Source organism: Podospora pseudocomata, assembly GCF_035222375.1.
Source record: "Podospora pseudocomata strain CBS 415.72m chromosome 2 map unlocalized CBS415.72m_2.2, whole genome shotgun sequence".
In the NCBI taxonomy this organism is placed as follows: Eukaryota; Fungi; Ascomycota; class Sordariomycetes; order Sordariales; family Podosporaceae; genus Podospora; species Podospora pseudocomata.
In genome coordinates, this window is record NW_026946366.1 from 681136 (window position 1) to 707664 (window position 26529).

General features: G+C 50.0%; 7 protein-coding genes across 7 annotated transcripts; 4 read left to right on the forward strand and 3 right to left on the reverse strand.

Annotated features, from left to right (window-relative positions):
* Positions 1–312: 312 nt before the first annotated feature.
* QC762_206630 (uncharacterized protein) lies at positions 313–4953 on the reverse strand. Its single transcript, XM_062887564.1, has 2 exons — positions 2882–4953; positions 313–2821 (listed from the first exon to the last, which is right to left on the reverse strand). Exons 1-2 carry the CDS (start codon positions 4650–4652, stop codon positions 423–425), a joined length of 4170 nt encoding a protein of 1389 aa, XP_062745681.1. The 5' UTR covers positions 4653–4953; the 3' UTR covers positions 313–422.
* Positions 4551–8789, forward strand: QC762_206640 (uncharacterized protein). Its single transcript, XM_062887565.1, is given in 11 exon segments — positions 4551–4671; positions 4819–5383; positions 5461–5876; positions 5932–6070; positions 6678–6880; positions 6932–7075; positions 7126–7225; positions 7284–7414; positions 7476–7619; positions 7673–8365; positions 8375–8789. Coding segments are annotated over 9 exon segments (1908 nt in total). The 5' UTR covers positions 4551–4671; positions 4819–4877; the 3' UTR covers positions 7798–8365; positions 8375–8789.
* On the reverse strand, positions 7982–9115 carry QC762_206655 (uncharacterized protein; the record flags this gene model as incomplete). Its single annotated transcript, XM_062887566.1, is given in 3 exon segments — positions 7982–8368; positions 8378–8970; positions 9028–9115. Coding segments are annotated over 3 exon segments (1068 nt in total).
* Positions 9116–10257: 1142 nt separating this feature from the next.
* On the forward strand, positions 10258–10590 carry QC762_206657 (uncharacterized protein; the record flags this gene model as incomplete). Its single annotated transcript, XM_062887567.1, has 2 exons — positions 10258–10412; positions 10470–10590. 2 exons carry the CDS (start codon positions 10258–10260, stop codon positions 10588–10590), a joined length of 276 nt encoding a protein of 91 aa, XP_062745684.1.
* Positions 10591–15124: 4534 nt separating this feature from the next.
* QC762_206660 (uncharacterized protein) lies at positions 15125–15529 on the forward strand (the record flags this gene model as incomplete). Its single annotated transcript, XM_062887568.1, has 1 exon — positions 15125–15529. One exon carries the CDS (start codon positions 15125–15127, stop codon positions 15527–15529), a length of 405 nt encoding a protein of 134 aa, XP_062745685.1.
* Positions 15530–15813: 284 nt separating this feature from the next.
* On the reverse strand, positions 15814–16466 carry QC762_206670 (uncharacterized protein; the record flags this gene model as incomplete). Its single annotated transcript, XM_062887569.1, has 2 exons — positions 15814–16312; positions 16351–16466. The coding sequence occupies 2 exons, from the start codon at positions 16464–16466 to the stop codon at positions 15814–15816; spliced, it is 615 nt and encodes a 204-aa protein (XP_062745686.1).
* Positions 16467–21907: 5441 nt separating this feature from the next.
* HET-R (Heterokaryon incompatibility NOD-like receptor R) lies at positions 21908–25061 on the forward strand (the record flags this gene model as incomplete). Its single annotated transcript, XM_062887570.1, has 2 exons — positions 21908–24431; positions 24480–25061. Exons 1-2 carry the CDS (start codon positions 22212–22214, stop codon positions 25059–25061), a joined length of 2802 nt encoding a protein of 933 aa, XP_062745687.1. The 5' UTR covers positions 21908–22211.
* Between the last annotated feature and the right edge of the window lie 1468 nt (positions 25062–26529).

Here is a 26529-nt window from a genome sequence, read left to right on the forward strand (position 1 = left end):
CAAAACGACAGAACGTCTTGGCCTTTTAAACTCGAATCCTAGCGCCCGTGAAGCCTGAGAATGTCGTGGCCTGTGAGGACTACGTTGTGGTGTTGGGGGATGTGGGATTCAATAGCTCACGGATATGAAACCGAGATTGTTTGCCTTTAAAAGTCTGAAATTGAATTTGGTCATATGGCGCTCATATGCAAACTGTGATATATAGTCAAGGCTAAACAAGACGTGATCAATAGGTAGTTTAGTGTCATCTATCTTCTCGATTCTTTGCTTTGATCAGACCCAATCACTATTCTACGATCCACGACGTGGATGCGGGCATGCAGCTGCCATAACCACATATGCAAAAGGATCGAATACAAACAAAAGAAGCATAGTCAAATATCATCAGAAGCTACCTCTGATACAAACATTTGTACACCCAATTAAACGACCGAGCCCTTTCCTGCCACTTGACTGTTGTCTTGAGCCTCGCCTGTGCCAACTTCGAGCTCCACACCCACCTCATCCCGATCTTGCTCTCCCTCAAGAACTTCAGACTCCGCAGTCATCCTAGCCGCATTGTCAACGGTCTTCGACACCGCAAATTGAACCTCAAAACTGCGCGCATTCACATAGAGAGGAGCTGCCAGACTATCCTGCCGTGATTTATACCCATGAATCTTGGCCCCCTCCAGAGCAGCCTTCATCTCGTCAAACGCGTCATACCGCCGGTCGATACGCCCCCCTAGATACGACTTTGCCTTCCTAATCATCAAAACCCACAGACGCCGCTTGGAGGCAAAGTCCCGCTCGAGAAGCACCCAAACGGCAATAGTGAAGAGGATCCTTTCTTTCAAGGCCATGTCCTTACCAAACATGTGGTCTTTGTCGTGTTTATCCCGGAGAGTACGTAGCCTCTTGGTAATTTCTTTCCCCAGTATATCACGGAGGAGGACGACATCTTCGTTGTGTTGGCCTTTGTTGTGTTTAGACAAGAGATTGCCTGGGCCCTTGGTGGTTTCTTCCTCGAGGAAATCCCGCAGAAGAATGACCTGTTCACCGTGTCGGTCCTCTTCTTCCCCTGGAATGGTGATAATAGAAGGGTGAAGATCATTGATTTGGCCGGTTTGGACTGAGTACCCTCTGGCAAAATACCCCTCGGCGGATTGAAACCTAAGAAGTTCAGAAATGATGCGGTTGTCTGTCCATGGCTTATTGTCGCCACTCTTGGGTTGTGTAACTCTTTCGTGCTCGTCTCTCACCCTGCGACGCCTCCGCCGCCTCTCCGTCTCCTCTGGGCTCTCCTCGATCTTCGCTTTAGCCTCCTCGTACGCCCCACGCGCGTACATTGGGTCCGTTGGAAGTGATTCGGGAGAAAGTTTGCCCCAATGGACATCGGTATACAAATCGATCGCCTGATCGTCTTCGGACTCCAAGTTATAATCCGGACCGGGCGCTGGTTTAGCTAGTATATTTGGGATCTCTTCAATATTCACACCAAGTGCGTAAGTTGGACTGTTTGTCTGGGGTAATGTCGGCCCACATCTCAACTTCTCGAGCATGGCGTCCATCGGAGGTAAATCAGAAGAAGGTGCCCACGGAGGAAGAAACGCCGAGAATTTGATCGCGTCATCCTCTTCCGACTCCCAGCTATATGTCTGGTCACGTTGTTGCGGAAGCGAGGAGGCATTAAAGGCATACTGGCAGCATTGTAGTTGAGCTTGTATACTTTTGTGCTCTTGACTTTTCGGATCAAGTACTTGGTCGAAGACCCATTCGTCTTCACTGGGTATGGCCGTTCTGTGCTGCAGTATTCCACCTGAGAGGCGACGCATTCTCGGTTTAAATATACCTTCTAATCCGTTGTCAGGAACACTGGTATTGTTCGTCTCTGAATCATCTGCATCGGTGTCGTCGAACTCAAAAATAGAGCCAGGATCCCTCGGAGGATCTCCAGAAAGAGATCCCAGGATGGGGCTCTCATTTGAAGCGACCGCCCCTGGCGCAATATCGCTTTGTTTCCCGAGAGTGTTACCTTCAGGGTCTGCAACGCCAGTGGACTTCCGCATCTTGAAGGAGATTAAGTGGTCAGGTGCAACGACAGAGTGTGGGTATTCAACCAGTCGTAATTTTCTCCCGTTCGAGGAAGGACGTCTTGAAAGTTGCAGCCCTGGAGGTCTCATAGGGTTGCTCAGTAAAGAAGATCTAGGAGGCACAGGCCTTTGCAAGTGTCGCCCGGCTGGAAGTCCGAACAAGTCGTCTGAGTTCCTGGGTGTAGAGACAAGCTCCCCAACTAGAAGCAAGCCAGAGGCAGGCACCGATGTTTTACCACTGTCGACCAAAGTAACGCCAGTAATCGGCCCGTGTGATTGCAACAAGTCATCTCCAGGCTCATCAACAGTCTCAGCACCGCCTTCTGCGCACCAAATATCATCCGGCTCAGCAGGACAGAGCTCCTCTTCCAGAAAGAAGCTCGTCCATTTGGAAACAAGTGACCATTTGCAGCCAATCTTCTCTGCCTCCTTTCGTACTCTATTTCTCTCGTCCCAAGAGCCAGGATAGGGGCGAGTAGAGCCCAGGTGAATATGGCTCTGACCTCGCTCCAGATCATTGAGCAGTGAGCGGGCGGCAAGCCGATGAATTGTTATGCTTGGCTTCTCGAGAAGCGTCACAGGAACTTGGAAGGTCTTGGTCCTGTGGGCAGTATCGGCTTTGAGTGTAACGTCGGTGATGCTCTCGGATGATTTGAAGGAATCAAAGAGGAAAAAGATCCGGCTTCTGTTGAATGGGCTGAGCGTGGATATGTCTGCTGGAGATTGCTCGGCGTTGTGGATACTGGAAGCTGTCGGACGGTCAGTAAAATGGTGCGAAGTATCTGAGAAACGAGCTGTTGTGTAAATACCTTGCTTGCTGCCATCACCTCTCATGATATTGACCTCCAAATGCATAGGCCCCAAGTGATCGGTCATCAGTGCTGCCTCTGCCATGCTGACAATCCTATCCTCCCAATCCCCTTCGCTCGCCTCTCGAACCACTTCGGCATATCCTCCACCAAACTTGGCGATGCCCTCAACCAAGGCATGGGAGACTGCTGGACCAATACCTAAAGCAAAGAACCGTATACCCCCTTCAGTCAAGTCCCTCTGTTTCCGAATGTACTCGAGGGTTTCGTCCAGGCGCCATGTCTCTCCGTCAGTCAAAATGATGATGTCTGTGGGCAGTCTTTTGTCACGCGCAGTCACGATGGCCTGGATTGCGGGAAGTAGTTCAGTACCCCCCATGTTGGCATGGAAGTTGGTGTCAACCCATGAAGAAGCGGACTGATACGATGCTTCGCCATAATCCACCGAATTAGGCTGCCACGACTTGTAACTTGAGCCAAAACACCACACATTGAACTTGCGGCCAATGGGAATACCCTTCAGGAAGAATTGCATGGCAGCTCTGAGCGAGGTTAACTTGTCGTCCATGGACCCTGACAGATCCGCCAAGAGAAGTATCTCGGTCTGATCGGTAGGATTGGATGTGCGCGTGGTAAAGCCAGGCGGAATTGTCACCATGAGTGCCTGTTGATTGGGTAGGGTGGGATGCTTTTCGATCCATGCTTGTGGTGATTCGGTCTCATCATTCGGGCCTCCTGTTGCGATATCAAGGACAAAGTCGCGATCGAGAAAAGCAGAACCTGTTTCTAGTTTCACCAGGGCTGTTTCGACACTACTTCGGGTGTCTTCACCAACAAGGTCGGCAAAGGAACTGGCCGCACGTGTTCCCAACCGGTTTTCGACAGTGACCTTGTGTGTTGGGCTGACGATTGAGGCAATCTTGCCGGCTTCAACTACTTCAATCTGTATCGTGAGGCCTTCTGGAATGGAGGTGGAGGCAGCATTGTTGTAGTCTTGGGGTTTGTCACCGTAGCGGCTTGCGATGCAAGTTGGAATCGTCAGTGTCGTGATCCCCTTACGATCGGCAAAGTGATGTTTGAGAAGGGTGATGTAGGTGACAGTGACCCTGATCTTGGTTCTTGCTGGGAGATTTCCAAGGCTGGTGGTGAATATCTCCTCGGTATCTTGCTCGAGCAACGCCGCTCCAGTGGTACGGTTGCGGACATGCTGCCGGAATTCCTCGCGGGCTTCTTCCTTTGGCTTGACATTGCCAGCCAAGACTTTGCCATGACCGATGCGACAATGGAAGCCTGTCACGGTGCAGCCAGATGAAAGAGGAAACGTGTAGGCGGCCTCTTTGATGATGCTGTCCGAGTCGTTCCAGAAGAGCTGCGTAATTGTGATGCTGGCCGTGTCTTGAATGACGGAGGCTTCAATCGAGATGGAGACTGGCGGGAGCACATTCCGACCAAGAGATGGTTCTTGAATTGTGTAGGTTGGGATATTTGAATGTAGTAATGGTGGCGCACAGGCGGGGTGTGTGTGAAGAGCCTGTGTGGGTGTTGGATATGGCAGGTGCAAATTGGTCTGCAGGGCATGTGACTCGTGAAACGCACTTTCCAATTCTGCTGGAAGAGGCTCTCGAGGGTCGTATCTCGAGACAATACCCGCAAATCGATTTGGTCGATATCCAAACATGTTCAGCACTTTCTGATGATAGGACCCCAACGAGAAAAACCATGAGTCCAGAGGGGTTGTCTTCACTTTATCAGTCTGTCCCAAGGCATCCATCGGAGCCTTATGGGGCGCAGTAAGACCCCCTCACCTGCGCCATGATTACACCTGTCTTATGCAGAGACATGTAACACCGGCCCCCACCGCAGATGATTGGCATAACACTCTCGGGCTGTGCATGCAGGTCATCATCTACTTCTACTAACCCTATATAACATCCAAGCTCATCATGTCTAGCTACCGCTCATCTCCTTCCACTTCTTAAGCTAGGCACCAGACAGGATGGGGTCGCCAGTTTCAATTGGCGATATCATCGCCATGTCCAAGATCTCTTGGAAGATTGCCCAAGCCTTCACCAACGGACGCAAGTCTGCGCCCATCGAATTTCGCGAGGTTGAGAACCAGCTCTACTCCCTCAGCTCGGCCCTATCAGCTTTCAAAGATGCATGTGGCGATGACATCGCTGCAGTCTCCATCGAGTCTTCGTCACTTCCCAACCGATTTCAAGACAACGAACAACACGAAGGTCTGCAGAGTGTGGATTGGCTGCTGAACAGCTGCAATGAGACGCTGAGGCATCTCGAGAAGCTCATCGACAAGTACAGTGCTCTTGCAACCGGCTCAGGTCGGGACAATCCAGAGCCACGATTTCGACGATGGAGTGACACCTTGCTCAGAAACTACAAGAAAATTGCTTGGACAACCGAGGCCGGCGACATTGCAACTCTACGAAGTCAGCTCCTGGTCCATACCAACAGCTTGCACTTGGTTTTGGGGACCGTCGTAAAGTCAGTGAATCTTCAATGTCACAATTTCATGAAAGATTTCGTTCTAACATGATCAATCATAGCTCCCGTACTTCCAGAATTGAGGGAAGTCTCGCAACAAACACGCAAATGCTCACAGAAATTCATTCTTGGTGGACCCAAAATCTCAAAGATGCCACCACTTCTACCGCCGAGAGCCAGTCCCTATCGAGCAGTTCAGCAAAGACCATCGGCTCAATTAAATTTCAGGTATCGCTTGCTGTGGATAACGCACAACAGCTCATCTGTCCTCGATCATATTACCAGGAGGACTTGAACCATTGGACATCTCAACTTTTATTGTGTGGCTGTGATAAGGCTGCCGACCACCCCAAGCTCAGAGACATTGGACTGTCACCCATAACTTTCCCCTTTAAACATGGTGGGAAGAATAGGTCATGGGTGCTCTACAAAGTTTTGGAAAGGTCGACGAACCGTCTGGTATCTGTAAATATCAGTGATGTTGCAGTTGAACGTGAATCGGCAAAATCCAAGCTTACTCATTGCCATTAGCGCTAACCCGGAGATAGATATCCGCGAGTTTCAAGAATCATTCATCGATCGTCTTGCTGAAGCCACTGCGAGATCAATGCTGCAGCAAGGCATTAGCAAAATGCTTGCTCACCCAGTACCTGATAACACAGGGATTCGGACTTTGTACACGCAAAGGTTAGTTCAAGTCATTCATGCCATCAGAATAGATATTGTTTGTGTTTGCTGCGTTGCCCTATAGGTCTGTAATACAGTACCTACAGGGGAGCTACAGCGAACTATGCGCTTGTAGCAGTGCGTAGCGGAAGCTGGAGAAAAAGGGGATACGACAGCAGTGCTGAAGGAAGCAAGACCACTGTTATCACAGTGGGCAAGACGCCACAGTACAGAGGCTTTGAGTGCTTGTACGTAGTCTAATACAGAGGCTTTTAGTGCATGTATGTCATTGGCTTATATTCTTGCTTATGCTTATTCTATATACAGGATTGAGAGGAGAGGAGAGGTCTACTTATATAAGTGTGCTGGCCTTCCAGCAGGCTCTGTGGGGCACTGGGCCCCCATAGAGTAGCAAGGTATTCTGTGGGACAACTAAGCTATGGATGGTATAGCTAATGTTCTATGGACTTCGATATCCTTCGACAGCTGACAAACCTTCCTTTGATGTCTCCCGGGTAGGTTTGTAGGGAAGAAGTTAGACCTTCCCAGTACCTCAACACCTGAGTCTTACCTGGCACCTATTATGTGCCACACATTAACAGTTTGCTAACGCCCTAAGCTTGATTAGTGATACAAAGAATCTCTATAAACTGATGGCCGATGTTACCTTTGGCGTCGGCCACAGATCCTTGGTCAAGAATGGGATCAGTGGGATTTCGCTCTTGCAATATCGAAGCCTTGGTCAAAGCAACGAAGGCCAAGGGGAGGAATATGCAGAGCTGCTGGTCTACTACAACAAAAGTGAAGATATCACGAAAAGCATTCTCAAACGTAAGAGTTCGAGGTGCCAGAATCGTATCTAACTTTGCTAACGAGACATAGTACGTCATGACACGGTAATGAAATTGATCGAAGGAGATGCAAGGATTGTGTTGGACGAAATTGACTGCTATGGCTTTATTGATGACAACCGGGTCAACAAGCTGACCAGAGCAGAGGTTTCATTCCAAATGATTTCCTTCGAAGGTATGTAGGCAAACGCAAACAGCGGAGCACGCCTTCTAATAGAAACACAGCTGCCAAAGCACTCTACCAGAATATCGAAGACATGAGAAGGGAACTATTTATCCAGTCTCTAAGCTCCCCTAGGCGAGACGAGATTGTAGCACTACGGCTGTGAGTGGATCCGGTGTCTTATTACCGAGTTGATGCACTGACTTTTGTTTCTTCCCAGCCAAGTTGCGCAGGTCCAGACTGAAGTGGTCTTGATACAGAACGCAGAGCTCTTGATCACCCGAGACAGAGAGGGAAAACAGAGGCTGATTATTGTCAGCGAGAACAAGTGCACAATACTCAACCAAGCCCGTAAGTTTGTTTAATGTCTAAACTTACGTGGGTTTGGAGTCTTACAATCATGGTTTTACAGTACCTGATGATTGCTTCACCGCGGTTCGGAAAAGTCCCAATTTCAGCGCCCCAACATGGCTTGTTCAGATGAAAAGTGATGGAAATCAACAGGTATTTCACTACCCGAAGGGATTTCGAATGCTCAGGTTTCATGACAATAATGGTAAGGGTGCCATCCCGCTCTCATTGTAATCTGTCTGGCTAACCCGCTTTTAGCTACAAGAATGTTTCAACTGGGGCGCGAGGCACTCTCTCAGAGCGAGGGAAAAGCGAATTTACCCATCAGGAATCGACGTGATGAAAGTGGGGGCCAGATTGAACTTGACCGCAGTGTGAGATGACGGTTACTTCTCCGGTGACCAACAAGATTGAGATTTGGCAATCAATCGATCGCTGTATGTAATTCTAGTCTTGAACTATTGGCAAAGAAATCCTGACCCGTAAGACAAAGGAAACGTCAATCATAATTTCATAGACATCATAAAGCCCAGCATCTAACCAGCACCTCACCTCGCCTGAGCAAACTCAAGCCCTCACAGTAACTACACTCTGCCCAGGCACTCTCATTCCGCCAGTCCTCACCTGCTGTCTCACCGGCTGAGTATTAACAGCCGGAATCATCACAACCTGCTGTTGAGGCTGCGGCTGAGCTACAGTCTGTAAAACAACAAACTGCTGCTGCTGTTGTGGCCTCTGCACGTGCTGAACAGGCACAGTAACAAACTGTGTCTGCGGCCTGTGCTGCCTCTGCTGCTGCTGAACAGGCCGTTGAACAGCCTGGCTAACCGGCCTCACAACCTGCTGCTGTACTTGACCAACCGGCACAGCAACGAACTGCTGCGTCTGCGGCCTCTGAACCTGGGTAACTGGCACCGCAACTTGGACGTACTGCTGCTGCTGCTGCTGCTGCTGCTGCTGCACCTGCACCCTCACCCGCAGCTGAGGCTGTTGTTGAGCCCTAACAGCCTGCTGCACCGGCCTGCCCTGCGCCTGAGTACTAACCCTCACCTTCTGCTGTTGTTGCTGCCCCTGACCCTGTTTAACAGGCCTCACAACAACCTTCCCCTGCCCCGGCGTGGGAAAAGCAGGCAAGGCATCCGGATTCGGATTCTTGACGATCTTTTTCTTGCCCTTTGCAACCTCAAACGCGTCAGGTAGGTAGCTTATCGTGCCTGCTTGCACCCCGCTAGGGCTGGGTTTGGTCAAGTACATCACATTTACTGTTTTGAACTGTCTCGGCGTCACCCCCTTCTGGGGAGGTGGTGGACCACGAGGAGCGGGGACGCCTTGCGGGGCGAGGCCGGCGATGTAGAGGTCCCATTGGCGTTGGGGGTTGAGGGCGAGGTAGGAGGATCGGTAGAAGGATTGGTTTTCGCCTGTGGTTTTGGCGCGACGGAGGGACTCGCGGCCTGGAGGGGGAGCGGCGGTGCGTTTGTTGGGGGTGACGACTTTGACGGCTTTGGTGGTGGTGGTTTTGAGTTTTTTCCAGGTGGAGGTTCGGCGGATGAGGACGCCTTGGGAGGGGTTAGTAGGGGGCTTAAAGGGAGGGAAAGGGGAAGGGGGAGACGTGCCGATTACTTGTCCATCCTGGATTGCGACTTGCTGTGGTTGAGGTTGGGGTTGTGGTTTGGTGGTTTTGTGTTTTTTGGTGGTGAACATTTTGGTGGGGACCTCACTGAGGTGATGAGATTAACATGAAGATGCTCATGTAACGGATGATGTAAACAGGAATGATGAGCTCCGATACTACCGTTTGAATGTCACTTCACTGTGTCGAGAAGACAAGTTCGGATGAAGCTCTATAGATAGACAGACGAGTGGATCTCGAATGGAAGACTGCCGGACTTATAAGACTTCGCTGTCATGAAAGTGAGACAAGGGTACATGTGAAAGTGCTCTCGTTACTAAGAGTAATCGTTGCAGTACAAGCTGGAAGATGTCGTGATTGACCCGCGAGCGTGGTTTCACCGCTTGGTCGACCACTGCAAGGCCATGTCAATATCAAGGAGTTTTTTTGAGGTTGGGTTGGCCTCTGGGTTCTATGGGTCCGCAGACCATTCTGGCGGCCTATGTTGCAGCTAAAAAGCTGTTGCAAAGCTATGTCCACTGTGGTCTGCGGCCTGATAGGGCCCTCAGTTGGTCGTCGCTGTTTGGGCCGCAAAAGCTCTGGCAGATACGGCACAGTGCCACCACACTCGAAGTTTGGGTCGTCTACCTGTCCGAATCTTGTAAAGAAGTGGGAAAACATCTGATGTCGGCGTCTTGCGGTATTGAAGAGAGGCCAATGTTGTCTCTTCCCGTTATCAGTGGGAGGCAGTACCGCTGTATGGGCTATCACTAGCTGGTACAGATAGTGGAGGTGTAGAAATTCCAGGTTGGTGTCAGCATCGTCTTTATGATTGGCTCCTTCCGTGCCGAAAACAGGCATCCATGATCCAGTGGCACCTTGAGCCTCAGACACTAATGAGGGGAAGGGTGCCTTCCTCCTCAACATCGAATTTGCGTTGAGTTGGATGCCAGCCATGGACCCCGCGACGGCGATTGGAGTTGTTTCCTGCATTCTGTCTTTTGTTACTTTTGCATCCAAGATCGTAAAGGGCGGCGTGGAGATCTACCGACAAAGAAGTTTAACCGAGCATGCAGAACTTGAAGATGTCATGGACAGGATGCACTTCTTCCACGCCAACTTACAACAGACCACTTCGATGCAACAGAACATGTTAGATGAAGAAAGAAATCTTTGCACCCCTGCTGAGGAATGCCGCAAAATATCTTCAGAACTTATCCGTCTGCTACGCTCCATGAAACACTCAGATTTGAAGGGGTTGAGGGTCAAATGGAAGGCTTTGGCTGCATGGTGGAACAGCACTGTTTCCGCAAAAGAAAAAGCAGAATTGGAGGCCAGAATGAGCAGCTGCCAGACTCACTTGATCACAGTTCTCACTTGGTCTTCAAGGTTCGTTTGTCCGCGGTTAATACACTCAGGTACCCGATATGACTAACTGCAAGCAAGATTAATGCTTGAGAATGTGGCTGAAGTCACAGAAAAGAGTAATGTCACCCTTGAACAACTTCGAGGCTACCTCGAGGTTTTGAAATCCGAGCTCGAAATGCGTAAGATAGAGCCCGATTGACTTGATGAATCGGTTCAAGGATAACCAGCAACTTCATCAGTATCCAAGATGAGAAGCTACGTGGCTATGCTCATGCCAGGATTGTAGTGGCATTCCATTATGATAAGATGACAAGTCGCCGCGACGGGGTGCAAGTTCTGGTCAACGATATCCAGAATTAGCTGAAGGAGGAGGGAGGAACATTCCGGTGGCTTCTCGAGTCCGAGCTCACAGTGCCCGCTGGCCACATCCGCGACGAAGAGCTGAAAATGACGAAAAACGCGCGGAGAAAGCTTCACAAATAGTTGCAAACAAGCGAGGATATATTCCATATTGCGGGCAAACTGGGCTGTGGTAAATCAACCCTTATGCAACTACTTCGTCAGCATCAATTTGTTCAAAAGGAGCTGGAAAGGTGAGCCGGTAAACACGTGGAATCCTTTATTTCCGTTTACTCTCAATACTCATGAGGGGTTGTGCTGATAATTGCCACCAACACCAGGCAATCGAACGCTGGTTAAAGCGAGCCACTTCTTTTCTGTGGTGGTGGGTGGACCTCAGCAATCGCTTTCCGGTCTTTTAGGACTTTATTGCATGAAATAATCGCCGCCTCACCGGCACTCGCTCCGTTATTGTTGGCGGAAGCCTGGGAGAAAGCTCTGAACCTACCATGGCAAGCCGAGAGCGTGCGTCTTACGATCAGCAACTCGATAGTTGAGGCAGCACTTCAAGAAGTAATCTGCGGCGAGAAGTACTCCAACCACTGCTTCTGCATCGTTGTTCATGCTTTGGACGAATACCAGGATTCCGAGAGACATGATCAAGCGGACCTCGTGGATATACTTCATGAATGGGCGCCATCAACACGACGCAACATCAAATATGCATTGCGAGTCGGCCCGAACCTGTATTTCAGAACAAGTTCTCGGTTGAAAGTACATTATACCTCCATGACCTTACACAGTACGATATGCAACGCTTTGTTGCTAGCAGATTGTCAAAGCTCGATGAAGTTGTTCGGAACCAGCTGTCAAAAGATATTCCAGAAAAGGCACAAAGAATCTTTTTGTGGACACATCAGGGTTGTTCTTCGAAAGAGTAGGGAAGACTGGGAGGTCACACACGACGTCGATGTCGAAATTCTAGACAGATTCCTGACAGGTCTACGCCCTCTACTGGACCGCACTGTAGCGACCATCCCTGAACGGTATCCGCCAACGGGCCTATCTAACATTCCTGATGCTTACCCTCATGATGGACCTCGAAATGACGTTTACGTCTCCTCAATATTCGTTCCTGGATGATTATTGTCGGGACCCGTCATTTGCCTACACCATGGCTGTTACAGACTGGCGCGAAATCGAGACGGAAGACGAGAGACTCTAGTCGAGAATCCGGGAGAGAATGGAACGAGCAGCCGCGCAACTATATGGTTGGCGCAAAGGACTGGTGCAAATGTCATCTTTTCACGATAGCTTTGGCGAGCGCCAATTTGGAGCTACACCAATCAGCTGGTTGAGGTTTACTCTCCGATCCATCTTGGATTACTTCAACGAGACCTTGATAAACCAGCGGTTGTTCAGTGTTGTGGGAAGGTCTCAGCTAATCGAAGCCATCTCCTAGACTCTTCTGACCGAATTCACTGTCAATGGCAGTGTCCATCGATCGATACCAGATTACTCGAGTTCCCGATGGTTTGCGCCCTTAATCAAACTACGCACTGAGCCTGAGACGGATAAAGCCCCGTACAGTTTCTTGAAGCGTTTCCAGACCGTCTTCGAGCTTACTCTGTTGAGAATTCTGACTATACTGGCAGCCGACAACCAAAAAGGGACCTCCACAGATGTCTTAGTGGGTTATGAACTCATTGGACGTCTGAATAGCTCCCGTGGTCTGCTTACGGATGTACGTATAGATTTGAGCGGTAGCCCGCTTCTGCAACTGACGTTGTGCCCGAGTCCTGCACTGGCTGATCTAGTATTGAATGATGTTGACCACAGTTTCGGATCCAAACTCGATGCAGAACTGATTGCCATAACAATGGTGTGGGCATTAATCTTTGGAATATGGTCTGGCAGCCAGTTCGTTCCAGGCACAGTCGAAACTTTTGCGACAATCTTGAAAGCCAAATGGGAATACATTGACACAAAGACCCAGTTTCGGCCGACTACGATGTACGGTGACTTTTGGTCACGGGACAAGACAACCGTTTGGCAACAATATTTATTCTCTGAGCTGCATGCCATTAAAGTGCTAGGCGTTCCAACCTGGTCTGAAAATCACAGCATGGAGTTCGGGCAAATCTTGCAGGCAGGCATTTCTGTTGGCAGGCGCCCCTTCTCTGTGCTGGATAACTTCTCTTGATGAGACGCCAGAGCACCCCATCGATCGTGTTGTGCGGCTAGAGATGATATCTAATCAGAAGGAGACTGCGTGTGTACATGCTGTTGTTGTGGGTCGCCAGGGTTATCTCCCAGTTAGCACAGGAGCAAAATGGTCTTTGCGGGAATGGATCGACTGCAGCGATGCGCCAACAAGAGCACGTTGCTGAAGCTCATCGATGAAAGGGCACCCAGTGAGCACACCAACCAGTCGCTCTCGAAAAGAAATCCTCCCAGAGCGTGGGGACTGGTATCCCCGGAGACAGAAAGGTCAGGAGCGGGGAAGATGACCGCGTCCCTGGCAGTGCTTTTTATGGGTAAGCCGCCTCCATCTTGTTCACGTTGAGCCATATATGGCACCTGGGATATTTTTACCGACTTTTAAAACAGGTACTGTGGTGGTTGGCGTTGTTTTTGGATTCCTTTTGCTATAGAGGCCCATCATACACAGAAAAATGAGTTGGATCTTCGGAAAGCCTTGTCCACTCTTAAAAGAACCTTTCAATCACCCCGCAGCCACCTTCTCGCCAAACCTTTTGCTTCTGCCGTAGAGGGACAGGTGAACTTGGTGTGGGGGGATGAGAGCATTGGGCATAGAAGCCCAAAGATGTCAACTACGGGACATATTGAGACTTTTAGTCTGGAGACACCAAGGGTCTAATTAAGGAGGGGAGGAAGAAATGGATGGGAGGACAACAGTGGAATGCTGGAGCGGAGCGAAGCTCAAATAGCCAGAGGGGGGGTGCGCTAGTATAACTTCACTATCTATAGGTATGTAACTTCAAGACATCTTCATGAACCTTCAAGATTGGTTGTCATGACAACGTGGACCCCAGCCCAAATAGCCCCTGAACCCCTGAAAGCAAAAGTGGGGACCTGGGGACAAAGTCTTCAGCGCGGTTGTATTCGAGGTATATACAGAAGAAGCTTGTGTGGGGCACCTGATAAAGGGCCCGGGTTTCACCAGACCCACACCTATTTGCTCTAAAGGTGGATTTTCCTATTTGTTTCCTTTTGAACTGAACAACTAACAGCTTACTGTAATAACTTTGGCCCTTATCTTCGCAGGCAGTGACTATCCTTGGCCACCGCCCCACAGCTTGTCATAGGATTTATGCGCTGTAAAAGTTGTTGGCCTTGGATATTGTATACGAGGTTGCTCCGGGAATAAGTCGATGCAGCGGGCTGCATTGAACTTCGTGTAACGGCCGCCCGGAGATCGACTGTTGTGAGCTATGACGTCGAGTAGCTGTCTTCAACTGATGGTATCTAAGCTCATCAGCAATGTTGACTGTCTGAAAATTGAATCAAGATGTATTGTGCGGATTGAGATAGTTTTATTGTTACGTTGTATTTTGTTTTTATAGTTGAACGATGGAGAAAGATGAACTTATCTCTTTGATAATATTAATATTCATTCCTCTTCTGCCTTGGTATATCTCAAGCATTCGAGACTCATGTGCGCGCATCCTTGCTGCGGTTAGGCACGACGACCAAGTGCCAAGACGTGAAGATCGTATTCTAGTTAAAGATGGACCTCGTGATATTTCGAAGGATGATGCCCGGGCTTTGTTGGCCGGATAGTGCGTGTAATCAACCGATGTTACGCTGCAGCTGCGTTCGTTTGTAGCTCCACTCAACGCACGCCAATCTAGGCACTTGACACGAGATCAAATGATAGGAAAAATATGGGAAGCTCGGCGGTGTTACTCAGCATGTTCATCGATATACGAGATCCTGCGGAGTTGAGAGTCACATTCCACTTTACTCCTTCTGTACTGTTGTCAGACGTACTGATCATGTTACACCCACTAAACTCTACGGCCGCTCATCCGTGAGAGACCGAAACAAGCTTTCACTTTACGAACTTCAAGTTCCACGACAGTTCGGTCACCTCACAATTTTCCGTATTCGGGAGCACCGCGTGGCTGATCGTGTTGCTGAATTTGCTTGCTGGAAGTCCCTGGATTTGACGCTGCACAGCAAGAGACCCTGTATTCGGGGCTTAGCTGACATCATGAAGCGCGTAGACTAAGGGGGCCCGCCGAATATAAAAACGTCATCACAGCCACTCTGACTCGCAATTAACTCCGCACCACAACGCTCTTGAGCATCTTACATCAACAACAACTACCAGCTACCTACATACCTACCTATTCCCACAAATCTTTGTTATGGCTCCTATCTCTCTTCTCACCATGGCGCTTATGCCTCTGCTCGCCCTTGCCATGCCCAGAGCTATCCCCGCGACAGCGTCCGCAGTCGATGTACCTGGCAACGTTTTAGTCTGTACTGGCGAAAATTACATGGGAGAATGCCAAACCGTTCAGTTTAATATCGAATATCCTGGCGAATGCCTGCCTATTCCGGAGCCGTTCAAGAACAACGTGGGGTCATTCAAGCCAGACCGTGGTGCCATCTGCCGTCTTTTCGCCGCCGATCGGCCAGATTGCACAGGCTCCGGTCTCTCGATCTTGTATTACCCTGGTCAGGCGGATCTTCTGACGAACAATGGAGAATATATTGCCGGGCATGAGGCGACCTATTGGAGGTGCCAGACGTGCACTGGCTGCACCTAAGCGCAGAGTGTGATGAGTTAGTAGGTAAGTACCAGACTCGGTCCAACTTTCAGGCAAGGTAAAGAGCTAACCACCTGGGAGCTAGAAGTATGTGGAGTGAGTCACGACAGTGATACTTCAGCTCGGAAACTATTGTTATGGGATATGGGGATATGCATGTATATGAGATGACGATGAGGCTTATGAAGACTTGATATAGATTTAATGTAATAATGCTCATTTACAACAGAGATTCTCTGTTCTTTGGTCTTCCACGTGAAGATCCGTTGGCTCATACCGACCCTTCAAAAGCCTTGACATACAATACCGCCGCCACAGCAGCAACACTCCCCAGCAAAGCCATTTGCACACCCTCCCACACAGCTCTTCTCAACCCTTCTCTTGCCAACGTCTTCCTCAACAACATCCTTGTCATTCCTTGTCAGAATAAAGTCCTTCCCAAAGCCAAAGAGAAACAAAGCGACCACACAAACCCCAAAGCTCCACGCTAATCCCACATGTATATTCTCCATACCGAAAAAGAAGTACGGAAACAGGAGCAGTATCCCCCCAAGTAAATAACCAAAAGACACAGCCAACCCTGCCACAATGGGACTCTCCTTTATCTCCTCAGCGGCCTTCTCCTCGGAGTCTTGACACCGGCGACGAGAAGGAAGCAGCCCATCGCTGCTTGATACCTCCTCTTTCTCTCCATCTTCCGCCTCCTCCGCTGGTGGTGACGAAGACCTGGTAGAGGTAGAAGAAGGGCGAGCAGCTAGATAGCCGCCAATTCCCATGCTGATGCTACCTGCACAGATCTCCGCCATGCCGGCATAGATTACTGTGCGGGTATTCCCAGTGAGGATAGGCCTGCTGCGAGGGCAAAGGGAACGATGAGGCCATGTGCGAAGCCGAAGGTGAAGTTTGAGAGGAAAGAAGCGAGTGTTATGGTGGGCATGGTAAAGGTTGAGGGGGAGGTGATGAGCTCGGGGAGGTCGGTTACTGTAATTGGGAAGAGGAAGAGTCTGAAAACCGTTCCGTGGAGAGGGATCTTTTGTGGAAAGAGGAGGAGATGGGGATTGATTCGTAGATTGGGATGTTGTTCTCAGAGGTGGACGGAGAGTCACCTCTGATGATGCGGCTGAGCTTTTGGGACAAGGATGCTTGTGGTTGTGACATGTTGTTGGGGAGGAAAGTTTTATATCAGTGTGGAAGAGTGAAATTCGGGAAGTATCAAGGGACGGCTGATGAGGTCAGGAATGAGGGAAGCCCGTCATCTTTCTAATCTCTTGTCCAGAGCACATCTGTAGCTGGAAGCATTTCCTGTCCATCAGAAGACTCTGACACCAAGCCATGACATCCAACCACTACCATCTCATCCGCGGCTGTCCTGCAAAGGCATTGAAAATGCATGTAATGCCATCGGTTCAGCCATCCCCCACGTCCATGACATGCCCTTTGTCAGGTGCCCCACATGATTGTTATTGAGTTATGGCGCGATGAGAGAGGCGCATCGTACATACAACATTGAGTGTTATCAACACCGCATAGGAAGTTCCTGCGAATGTGTAGATAGTTGCATTCAGACTAGGCCTGAGGCCTTTAAAGATGGCGTCGAAGTAGAAGATCTCCTTACACGTGCGTCGAAGTTGGGAATGTCATTTGTCGTCCGTACTGGAATCGAGCACGGAATACTGCAACTGGGAATATCAGAATCACATTTTAACTCGATTTAAAATTAGTTTACAGTTTCTGAAATATCGGGAGACAGTTGCTATAAAAGCGCTAAACTATATCCATTTAATCCGTTTGCTTTATCTACTACACTCCCAGTCTCCCATTGTATATTCGTTTTCTCAATGGCTTCGTACTTACCCAATTCCTTAGCATTAGCCGCTACCATTACGGGCCTGATCACTGCAGTAAAATCATTGTTGTGACCTTCCGGTAGGAGGGTCCAGTTGGGAGGCTTCCGGAGGCTCACCTGGAGGCTCCAAGCGTGGCTCACTGCGCAGACACCGGAGGCACACGGGAGTGAGACTCTTGGAGAGAGTCTCTGGCAACGGAGGATGCGGAGTGACTCGAAATGACCGGTATTCTTATGGGAAAAGCAGCTTCGAAGGGTCACGCAACATGCTCCGGTGCCGTGGAAATAAGGAAATGAAGGAAAGAAATGACACTGAAATAAACAGGCAAGACAAAAGAATGATAACGTGTGTGATAAGCGAACGGGACAGACAAGCGAGCGGGACACTTTTTTCGCGACGCGTCTCCTGTTCACAAAACATCAAATTTCTCCACAAACTATTATGGCAACTCCTTCCTACGAAGCCAGGATGAACTTAGCCCTCGAAGCTATGCAAAAGGATAAGAAATTAAGTATCCGAGCTGCAGCAAATATCTACAATGTCGAGAAAACAACCCTCCATAACCGACGCAACGGTAAACTTTCACGAAGCGATATTCCAGCCAATTCGCGTAAGCTCACGGACCTAGAAGAGCAAACGCTTGTTCAATATATAATTGAGCTATGTGCACGCGCATTTCATCCTCGGTTTTGTTACGTGGAAGATATGGCCAACCGATTGTTGCGCGAACGCGACGCGCCCCCTGTTGGTATACGATGGGCTCACAACTTCGTCAAACGCCAGCCAGAACTTCGGACGCGATTTACGCGTAAATACGACTACCAGAGGGCTAAATGCGAAGATCCAAAGATTATCCGCGAGTGGTTTGCCCTTGTATATAATGTCAAGGTCAAATACGGCATCCTCGACGACGATTCGTACAATTTTGACGAGACTGGGTTTATGATGGGCATTATCGTCGCCATTATGGTCGTTACAACTTCTGATGGCCGTGGTAAGGCCAAACAGGTCCAGCCTGGCAATCGTGAGTGGGCTACAGTTATTCAGGGAGTGAATGCTCTGGGTTGGGCTATCCCACCATTCATCATCTTGGCCGGGCAATATCACCTCGCCAATTGGTATCAAGAATGCAACCTCCCAGCCGACTGGCGCATCGCAACCACTGAGAACGGCTGGACTACCAATGCAGTAGGCCTAGATTGGATCAAGCACTTCGATTTCCACACGGTATCTCGTACGAAGGGCAAATATCGGCTGTTAATCCTGACGGCCACGAGAGCCACCACTCCGAAGAATTCGAAACCTACTGCCAGGAGCACAACATTATTACACTATGTATGCCTCCGCACTCCTCCCACCTACTTCAGCCATTGGATGTTGGCTGTTTTGCGCCATTGAAGAAGGCGTACAGTCGCCAGATTGAGCAGTTGATGCGGATGAACATCACACACATCAGCAAGTTGGAGTTTCTTTGTGCATTTAGAGAAGCGTTTTTTGCTTCGATCACAGAAAAGAATATCCAGGGAGGTTTTGCTGGAGCTGGCCTTGTGCCGTACGACCCAGAGAGGTTGCTTTCTAAGCTGGATGTACGGCTCCGGACTCCAACACCCCCATCCTCAAGGCCGGGCACGGCACTACCTTGGCTCTCCCAAACGCCACACAACCCTCGAGAAGCAAACTCACAGTCAAAGCTTATTAAAACTCGCATTTCCAACCATCAAGGCAGCTCTCCCACCTCCATGCTAGCCGCTGTGGACCAGTTTACTAAGGGAGCAATGGCAATAATGCACGAGGTGGCCCTTCTCCGTACAGAAAACTCTTCGCTACGTAAGGCCAATGAGGGGCTTAGTAAGAGACGGAGAGCCAAAAAAACACGTGTGAGGCTTGGAGGGTCACTTACTGTACAAGAGGCACAGGATCTACTGGATCAGAAGGCTGTGGGCGAGCAAGTAATCCAGGAAAACCGACAGAATGGTGGTTGTGCACGGGGGTCTCGTACGAAGATTCGGTGCTGTGGTGTGTGCGGCAAGCCTGGCCATAATGCACGCACGTGCAAGGAGGCTGCAGAATCGTCTGATTCATCAATATCTGATAGAGTTATTGTGGTTTCCTAGTGTTGTGGTTGTGTAATTGAGGGTAGTTGTGGTAGGGTAGTAGAAAGTGTCCCGCTCGCTTGTCTGTCCCGTTCGCTTATCACACACGTTATCACTTGTGTTCAATGATTAAAGATAGATGGGGAGTTCTGGTGAGAGCGTCCCAAGGCAAGGCCTTTTAAACCACGGAATCGAGGGTCCCGGGACCCAGTGTGATCATCCACCTGTGGCTCGGAGGGTCACAACAGTTATGCTTCTTCTTTATCATATGAGGCAGCTCCCATGATGACTTTACCGCGGTGGCTAAGCCCGCGAGAGCGGCAGCTGACTGTGACAAGGGCTGTAATATCAGGGCTTGGAACTTCATGGTTCAATTCAGCCTAATGATCTTCAATGGCCTCGAAGAGCGTGATGAGGAAGAAGAAGGTCTAGGAATACAGACAGATCTCAGAGACGCGTATTTATCCATCGTCAGGTGGTCCGTGCCCAGTGGCCTCAAGCCGCTGCCAAGTTCCTCAATATCTCAGGTTGGCCAATATCATCTTCTTAATAACCGCGAAGCCTGTGATCGTCTTCCTCACTTTGACTACTGGTTCACAGCGTGCAGTTACCCCTTCTTTCAGTGGCATCGACGGTGTTGTTGGCCGTGTTCACGGTGGTTAGTTCGTTGACGTGTGACACTGACGCCCAAGAACTGGGTAAAGTATGAAGCTATAGAGATACTGGTACCGGTAGTTGAATGAGAGTAGAGTGGATAAGCAAAGCGGGAATGAATGTGTCACCGTGCCAACCAAGGACTAGGTAAGGTTTCTTGTTATTGCACGAAGGAGAGAGAGAGAGGAGCGAAGCTCTCTCCGAACTAGAGACGTGCTCTGCTGTATGACTAAGCCGCTATCCCTCAAGGTTGGTCTGGTGCGGTGACAGAATGGAGGTAACTGCGGGCGTTTTGTACTTACCGACCCTTACGTAGTGTTAAATGCTATAAAGCGATTTGAAATCAACCTAAATAGGCAGCGAGTCAAGTACTGATTATTTTCGAGGTCAACTGAAACTACAAAACCTAGTGTTGTGTGGGTAGCCACAACTGGCTCCATAAGGAGCTTGGACCAACCTGGGCTTGTTTGTTTGGGTCTGCAAGATTTCTTGGTTTGCCTTTCCATAGTTAATATCAATCAACACTTTTATACCAACACCTAGTAAAGTGAGGAGGGGTTACACGCTGCACAGTTTTGACCACAGTCTCACACTAAGTGTGTGCACTGTGTGGGTCACGCTTTCACCAGTCACTTATTTATACTCCTACCTGGTTTCTTCCTTCTCTTCTATACCTTAGAATCAACGATAGTAAAGTAATCTGCCATTAGTGGTCCTGCCTTTTCGTGACAGGAGGGAGGGGAGCGCCGCCCGTTACCCGGTTCTTCCTCCAGCACCTTGTCGAAGTCGTCGTCCGTGGAACCCATCGAGCGCACGAGAGCAGCTTGCGCCTTGGGCATTTCTCTTCAGCTTCACCATCCTTCATGACAGTTGACGTAGCTTCGAGCGGAGCGATGGCACCGTCTGCAGGGCTGGCTGTGCTGGGCTCTGCTTCCTCTTCATCACTCTCCCTGGCATATCAAGTTTGGCCAACCGCTTAATTTATGTCACCTTGGTGGCCATCTTCGCGTTCCGTATACCGCTGCTCATGTTGACGACGGAGCTCTTCTTCGTCCCCCCGTTGCAACCTCCACTGCCATCTGACTGCATCACGCTCACGTCCACTTTGCTCTGCCAGCTGCTGCCGCGCCGCTTCTCGTATTGCCTGACTCGCATTATTTGCTGGCCCCGTCCCATTTTGTCTCCGACGCTCTTCCCGCGTATGGAGCCTTAGTTCCGCCCAGATCTGGAATATCTGGTCGTCGTCTTGGAGACGTCGTTCCTGCTCCTGCCGTCTCCTTTCTTCCCGCTCTTCCTGAGCTTCAAGATGTGAATATGCCCAGTCCTGGAGCTCCTTCTCCTCCTTTCGAAGTCGCTCTCGCTCTTCGCGCTGTTGAGACTCTAACGTCTCTCTCTCTTGACGGCCGCGTTCCACTTGCTGCTGAAGCTGTATTTGCGGCTAAACTGATGAAGAGCTAGTATGTAATTCAGCCATGCTGAATATCCGATGCCTCCGCTGCCGACTAAGCGAGCGCAAAGAACCGTAGGCGCGGATCTCATTGTCACTTACCGTAGTTTCTGAGTGTTGTGCGGCTACACGCTACAGGGACATGATCTGATGCACACTGTCAATTGGGCCCACTCTTAAGGAATTAAGATCTTGGCAGTGGGACCTGGGCCACTGGGTTCGACAACACCAGAATTGACACCCCCCATATACTATTTGACACATACCAGCGGGAACGCCGCCAATCACGATGCTTCGAAATATGCGCGGTAGCGGCCTGCCCTCCAGGCGCCAACACAAACAAAAATGCGCAGCGTGCGGGGCGAGTGACCCATGCAAACGCAACACCTTGACAACGGCGACTACAATAACCAGCTTCAACCTCCTCAATCAGACCGACCGGGATTCACGCTACGAACTCGACAGCTACTTACGGTAGATAGTTCTCGCCTGTCTAGCAGCTACCCCATTTCACCTGTTGATATACTGTGCCTCCAGTCCCGCGAACATTAGCTGTCCGCTCGCGCGACTGGTTGCCGCACCGCCGAACATTTAATTCGTATGAATCGCTGCCGAGAGAGCTGAACCTGGCTGCCTGTGTAATGCGGCTCCTTGAACGTGACGATGCCGGCGACTTCCACCTGAAGGACCTGCCCAGCAACGCGATTCCGCCTTACGCGATACTCTCACACACATGGGGCGACGAAGAGGTCCTCTTCAAAGATCTGGTGGATGGTACGGGCAGGAAAAATGCAGGCTATGCTAAGGTTCAGTTTTGCGGAGATCAAGCCTGGCGCGATGGGCTGAAACACTTCTGGATCGACACATGCTGCATCGACAAGTCAGACGCTGTCGAGCTCCAGCACGCTCTCAACTCCATGTTCCAGTGGTATCGTAACGCCACCAAATGCTATGTCTATCTCACAGACGTCTCAACCCGCAAGTGGGACGCCGACGGCAACTCTGGTTGGGAACTGGCTTTTCGGACATGCAGATGGTTTACCCGAGGATGGACTCTGCAGGAGCTTATTGCTCCAACGATCGTTGAATTCTTCTCTCAGGAGCGCGAGCGTTTGGGGGATAAAAAGTCTTTGGAACGAGAAATCCACGATATAACCGGAATTCCTCTAAAAGCTCTTCAGGGAAGACCTCTATCCGATTTCAGTATTGCCGAACGAATGGCGTGGATAGAGAAGCGCGATACAAAATTTGAGGAAGATAAGGCTTACTCGTTATTCGGTATCTTTGATGTGCACATACCGGTTATTTACGGCGAAGGAAAACAGAAGGCATTGAAGCGGCTGCGAGACAAGATCCGCGAGGATTATCTCTGTTTAGCAAAGCTGTGGTCCGCTGACCCGCGGGACCCGCACCACGAGAAGGAGCGCATCGAGCTAGCAAAGGGTGGTCTGCTGGCTGATGCTTACCGCTGGGTCTTTGACAACCCCGAATTTCGGCAATGGCGCCATAACTCAGAGAATCGACTTCTCTGGATCAAGGGTGACCCTGGCAAAGGCAAGACCATGTTGCTCTGCGGCATCATCGACGAGCTAGAGCAACCCATCACTGCTAGTGGTGGCAACTTGGCGTATTTCTTTTGTCAAGCTACCGACTCGCGCATCAATAGCGCAATTGCCGTGCTACGGGGGTTGATTTACCTCCTTGCTCGCCGACAACCGCGTCTCCTCTTATATCTGCCCGAGAATACGTACGCTTCCGACGACGCAATGGCATGGGTCGTTCTATCGAAGGTTTTACGGCGTATGCTAGAAGATCCAGACTTGAAGGAAACCTACCTGGTCATTGATGCCCTTGACGAATGCGTTATCGACCTACCCAAACTTTTGGATTTCGTCGTCATTTCACCAGGACGCGTCAAGTGGCTCTTATCAAGTCGGAACGAGGTTCTTATTGAGGAGAAGCTGAAACCTGATGTTGGGCGGACGAGACTTAGTCTCGAGTTGAAAGCGAATGCGGTGCAAGTGTCTCACGCCATCGATGCGTATATCGACGGCAAGCTATCAGGTCTCGCATCACTTCAAGACGACACACCGTTGAAAAATCAAGTGCGGGATATTTTGCACCAAAAGGCAAACGGCACGTTCCTCTGGGTTGCTCTCGTTATACAAGAGCTCAGTGAGGATGATGTTGAGAGCTGGCATGCTCTTCAAATCGTCGAAGAAGTGCCGTCGGGCCTAGATAGGATGTATGATCGCATGTTGAATGAAATCAGTCGGTACAAAAGGGACTCGGAATTTTGCCGGCGCATACTCTTGGTGGCCACGGTTGCATACCGCCCACTCTACTTGGGCGAAATAGGCAGCTTATCTGAATTACCGGAGCAGATTGTGGGATCAACAGAGAATATTAGGAAAGTCGTGGCTAAGTGCGGATCGTTTCTCACCATCCGAGAAGACAAGATCTACCTTATCCATCAGTCAGCCAAGGACTACTTAAGCGCATCCGCCTTGATCTTCCCCCATGGCGCACCAATTGCCCACCGGGATATATGCGCTCGATCGCTAAAGCTTATGTTACAGAAGTTAAGACGCGACATGTACGGCTTAGTTACCCCGGGATTTCCTATCGACCAGGCCCGCACGCCAGAACCGGACCCTCTTGTGACCGTACGGTATTCGTGCGTGTTCTGGGTTGACCACCTCCGCGATTCGATTACTGATAAACACACGCCACAACGCAACACACTGGATGCGGTCCAGACGTTCCTTGAACAGAAGTATCTTTACTGGCTCGAAGCTCTTAGTCTACTCCGAGCTATATCGGAGGGTGTCATTGCCATAAGAAAGCTTGAGGGCCTACTTGTAAGTATAGCTTACTAAGACGAGACAGCCATACTAACAGAGATACAGGGGCGAACTCATCAAAGGCAGCTAACAACTTTTATCCGGGATGCGCACCGGTTCGCTCTCTCCTACAAATGGATAATCGAGCAAGCCCCTCTTCAGGCGTATACATCAGCCCTCGTATTTGCACCGGTTAGCAGTCTAGTAAAGAAGAGATTTAAGACGGAAGAACCTAGCTGGATCAGTACGAAGCCAGTAGTAGAAGCGGACTGGAATGCATGCCTCCAGACGCTCGAAGGCCATAGGGGCTGGGTTAACTCGGTCGCCTTTTCGGCGGATGGCCAGCGGCTCGCATCCGGTGCAGCCGACCGTACCGTCAAGATCTGGGATCCCGCCTCGGGACAATGCCTCCGGACGCTCGAAGGCCATAGGGATCGGGTTACCTCGGTCGCCTTTTCGGCGGATAATCAGGGGGCGCATGGGTATGGGTTGGGGCCAGACACGACCTGGGTCATTTGTAACGGCCAGAATGTGCTATGGATACCACCTGAATACCGCCCAACCTGCTCTGCAATCCAGGGGCGGATGGTAGCTATTGGCTGTTCATCAGGGCGAGTTTTTACTATTGGCTTTTCAAGAGACAAATAATATATTCTCAAATTCTCTCCCTTCGTTCTCTTTATTTCTTTTCTCTAGCTTGACAGGAGAAGGGTCTGGGAGGATGGGTCAATTTATAGATATTTTCGGATTTCTAGCATCTCCAATAAGGCTAATATTAGTCCTTTCAAGAGGCAAATTGATGGTAACATTTTAGTTCTGCTCAGCTCTGCTCGGTTCCGCGACAGCGTGGAATCAGGTAACTCAGTACGTTATTGCTTCGGGAAGAGGGCACCTGTCCTCTATGACTCACCTTTTCCACAGTAGATTGGAATCGCCACTCACACATATCGGATTCCTCATCGCCCTCCCGATCGAGTCAGACAATTCTGCAAAGAATTGGCCTAGTGGCGACGAGCCGTAACGCCACTTCCATGATGCCGCGAGGTTTCGCAAGTCAGCCAGTTGCTGGCGCAAAGCTGTCCTAATGGAGCGAGTTGCGGCTGTTACACATCAACGATTAACAACCCAGCGAACTGCAAGTCGGAAAGAGAAGCGAGCAAATAAGCTACAGGCGTCGTAGACAGCTGTGTTAATGGCTCATGCATATTTAGACGGGATCTCTCAGAAGTAAGATGCTACTCTGTGAAGGTGAATATGATGGGGTTTGCTACTGTGCGATTGTATTGCTTGTCCTCCTTGTCCTTCAAAACCAGAAGAACCTCCATTATATCTATACATGGCGATAAAGTTGGCGGCAAATGGTACCATATCCAGCTGCACTGGTTACGTCAGTTCAGCTCCCCTGAGCTCCAATCAGCTTGGTTGACCAGAACTCCTTCCTGTCTGACAAGATCATCCAGCCTGGCAGATGCCTGAGGTCATGACAGTCACGGACCGCTAGAGATGCCTTATTCGCACTCGGTCCGAATGGAGGTTGAACTGCAAATCCCATCTCTACCATATAATAGGGTGTCAAACGCCCAGTCGGTCCTGGACAGCTTACAAGAAGAAGAGCGCTAGGCAATGGGCACAGGTCCCCCCTCCCGCCCCCCTCCCCAAAAAAAAAATCCAGGCTTGCCACGCTGGTAAAACCTCCTAAAAATGAAGTTATCAACAACCTTGCCGTCGCCAAACCATGGAGCCTTCACTACCCTATAAATCCTCCCTGATTTGGTCAAGGCACACTCGGTTCTGCACTCTCGCCGTCCCCGGGCCCCTTTGTGATTCTCGTATCCTGGCTGCCGGGTGCCCTTCGGGACCCCTTCGTATCGTGATGTCTCCCTCCTCTGGGTTCCTCTCGAAAAGGTATGCTTCCATTGCATCCTTATTGCATTCCAAATAACACTCCGAAGATGTATTCGATCTAGAACTTCTTCTCCTCTAAAAGAAAGAATAATTTTGACAAGCTGTATTATCCGTTGTTTGCTGCAAGTTGGACACCGGTTGCCTCATGCCTCAGCCACCTTTCATGACAGTTTTCACACATCCCATGACCTTCGATTGGCGTTGTTAGTTA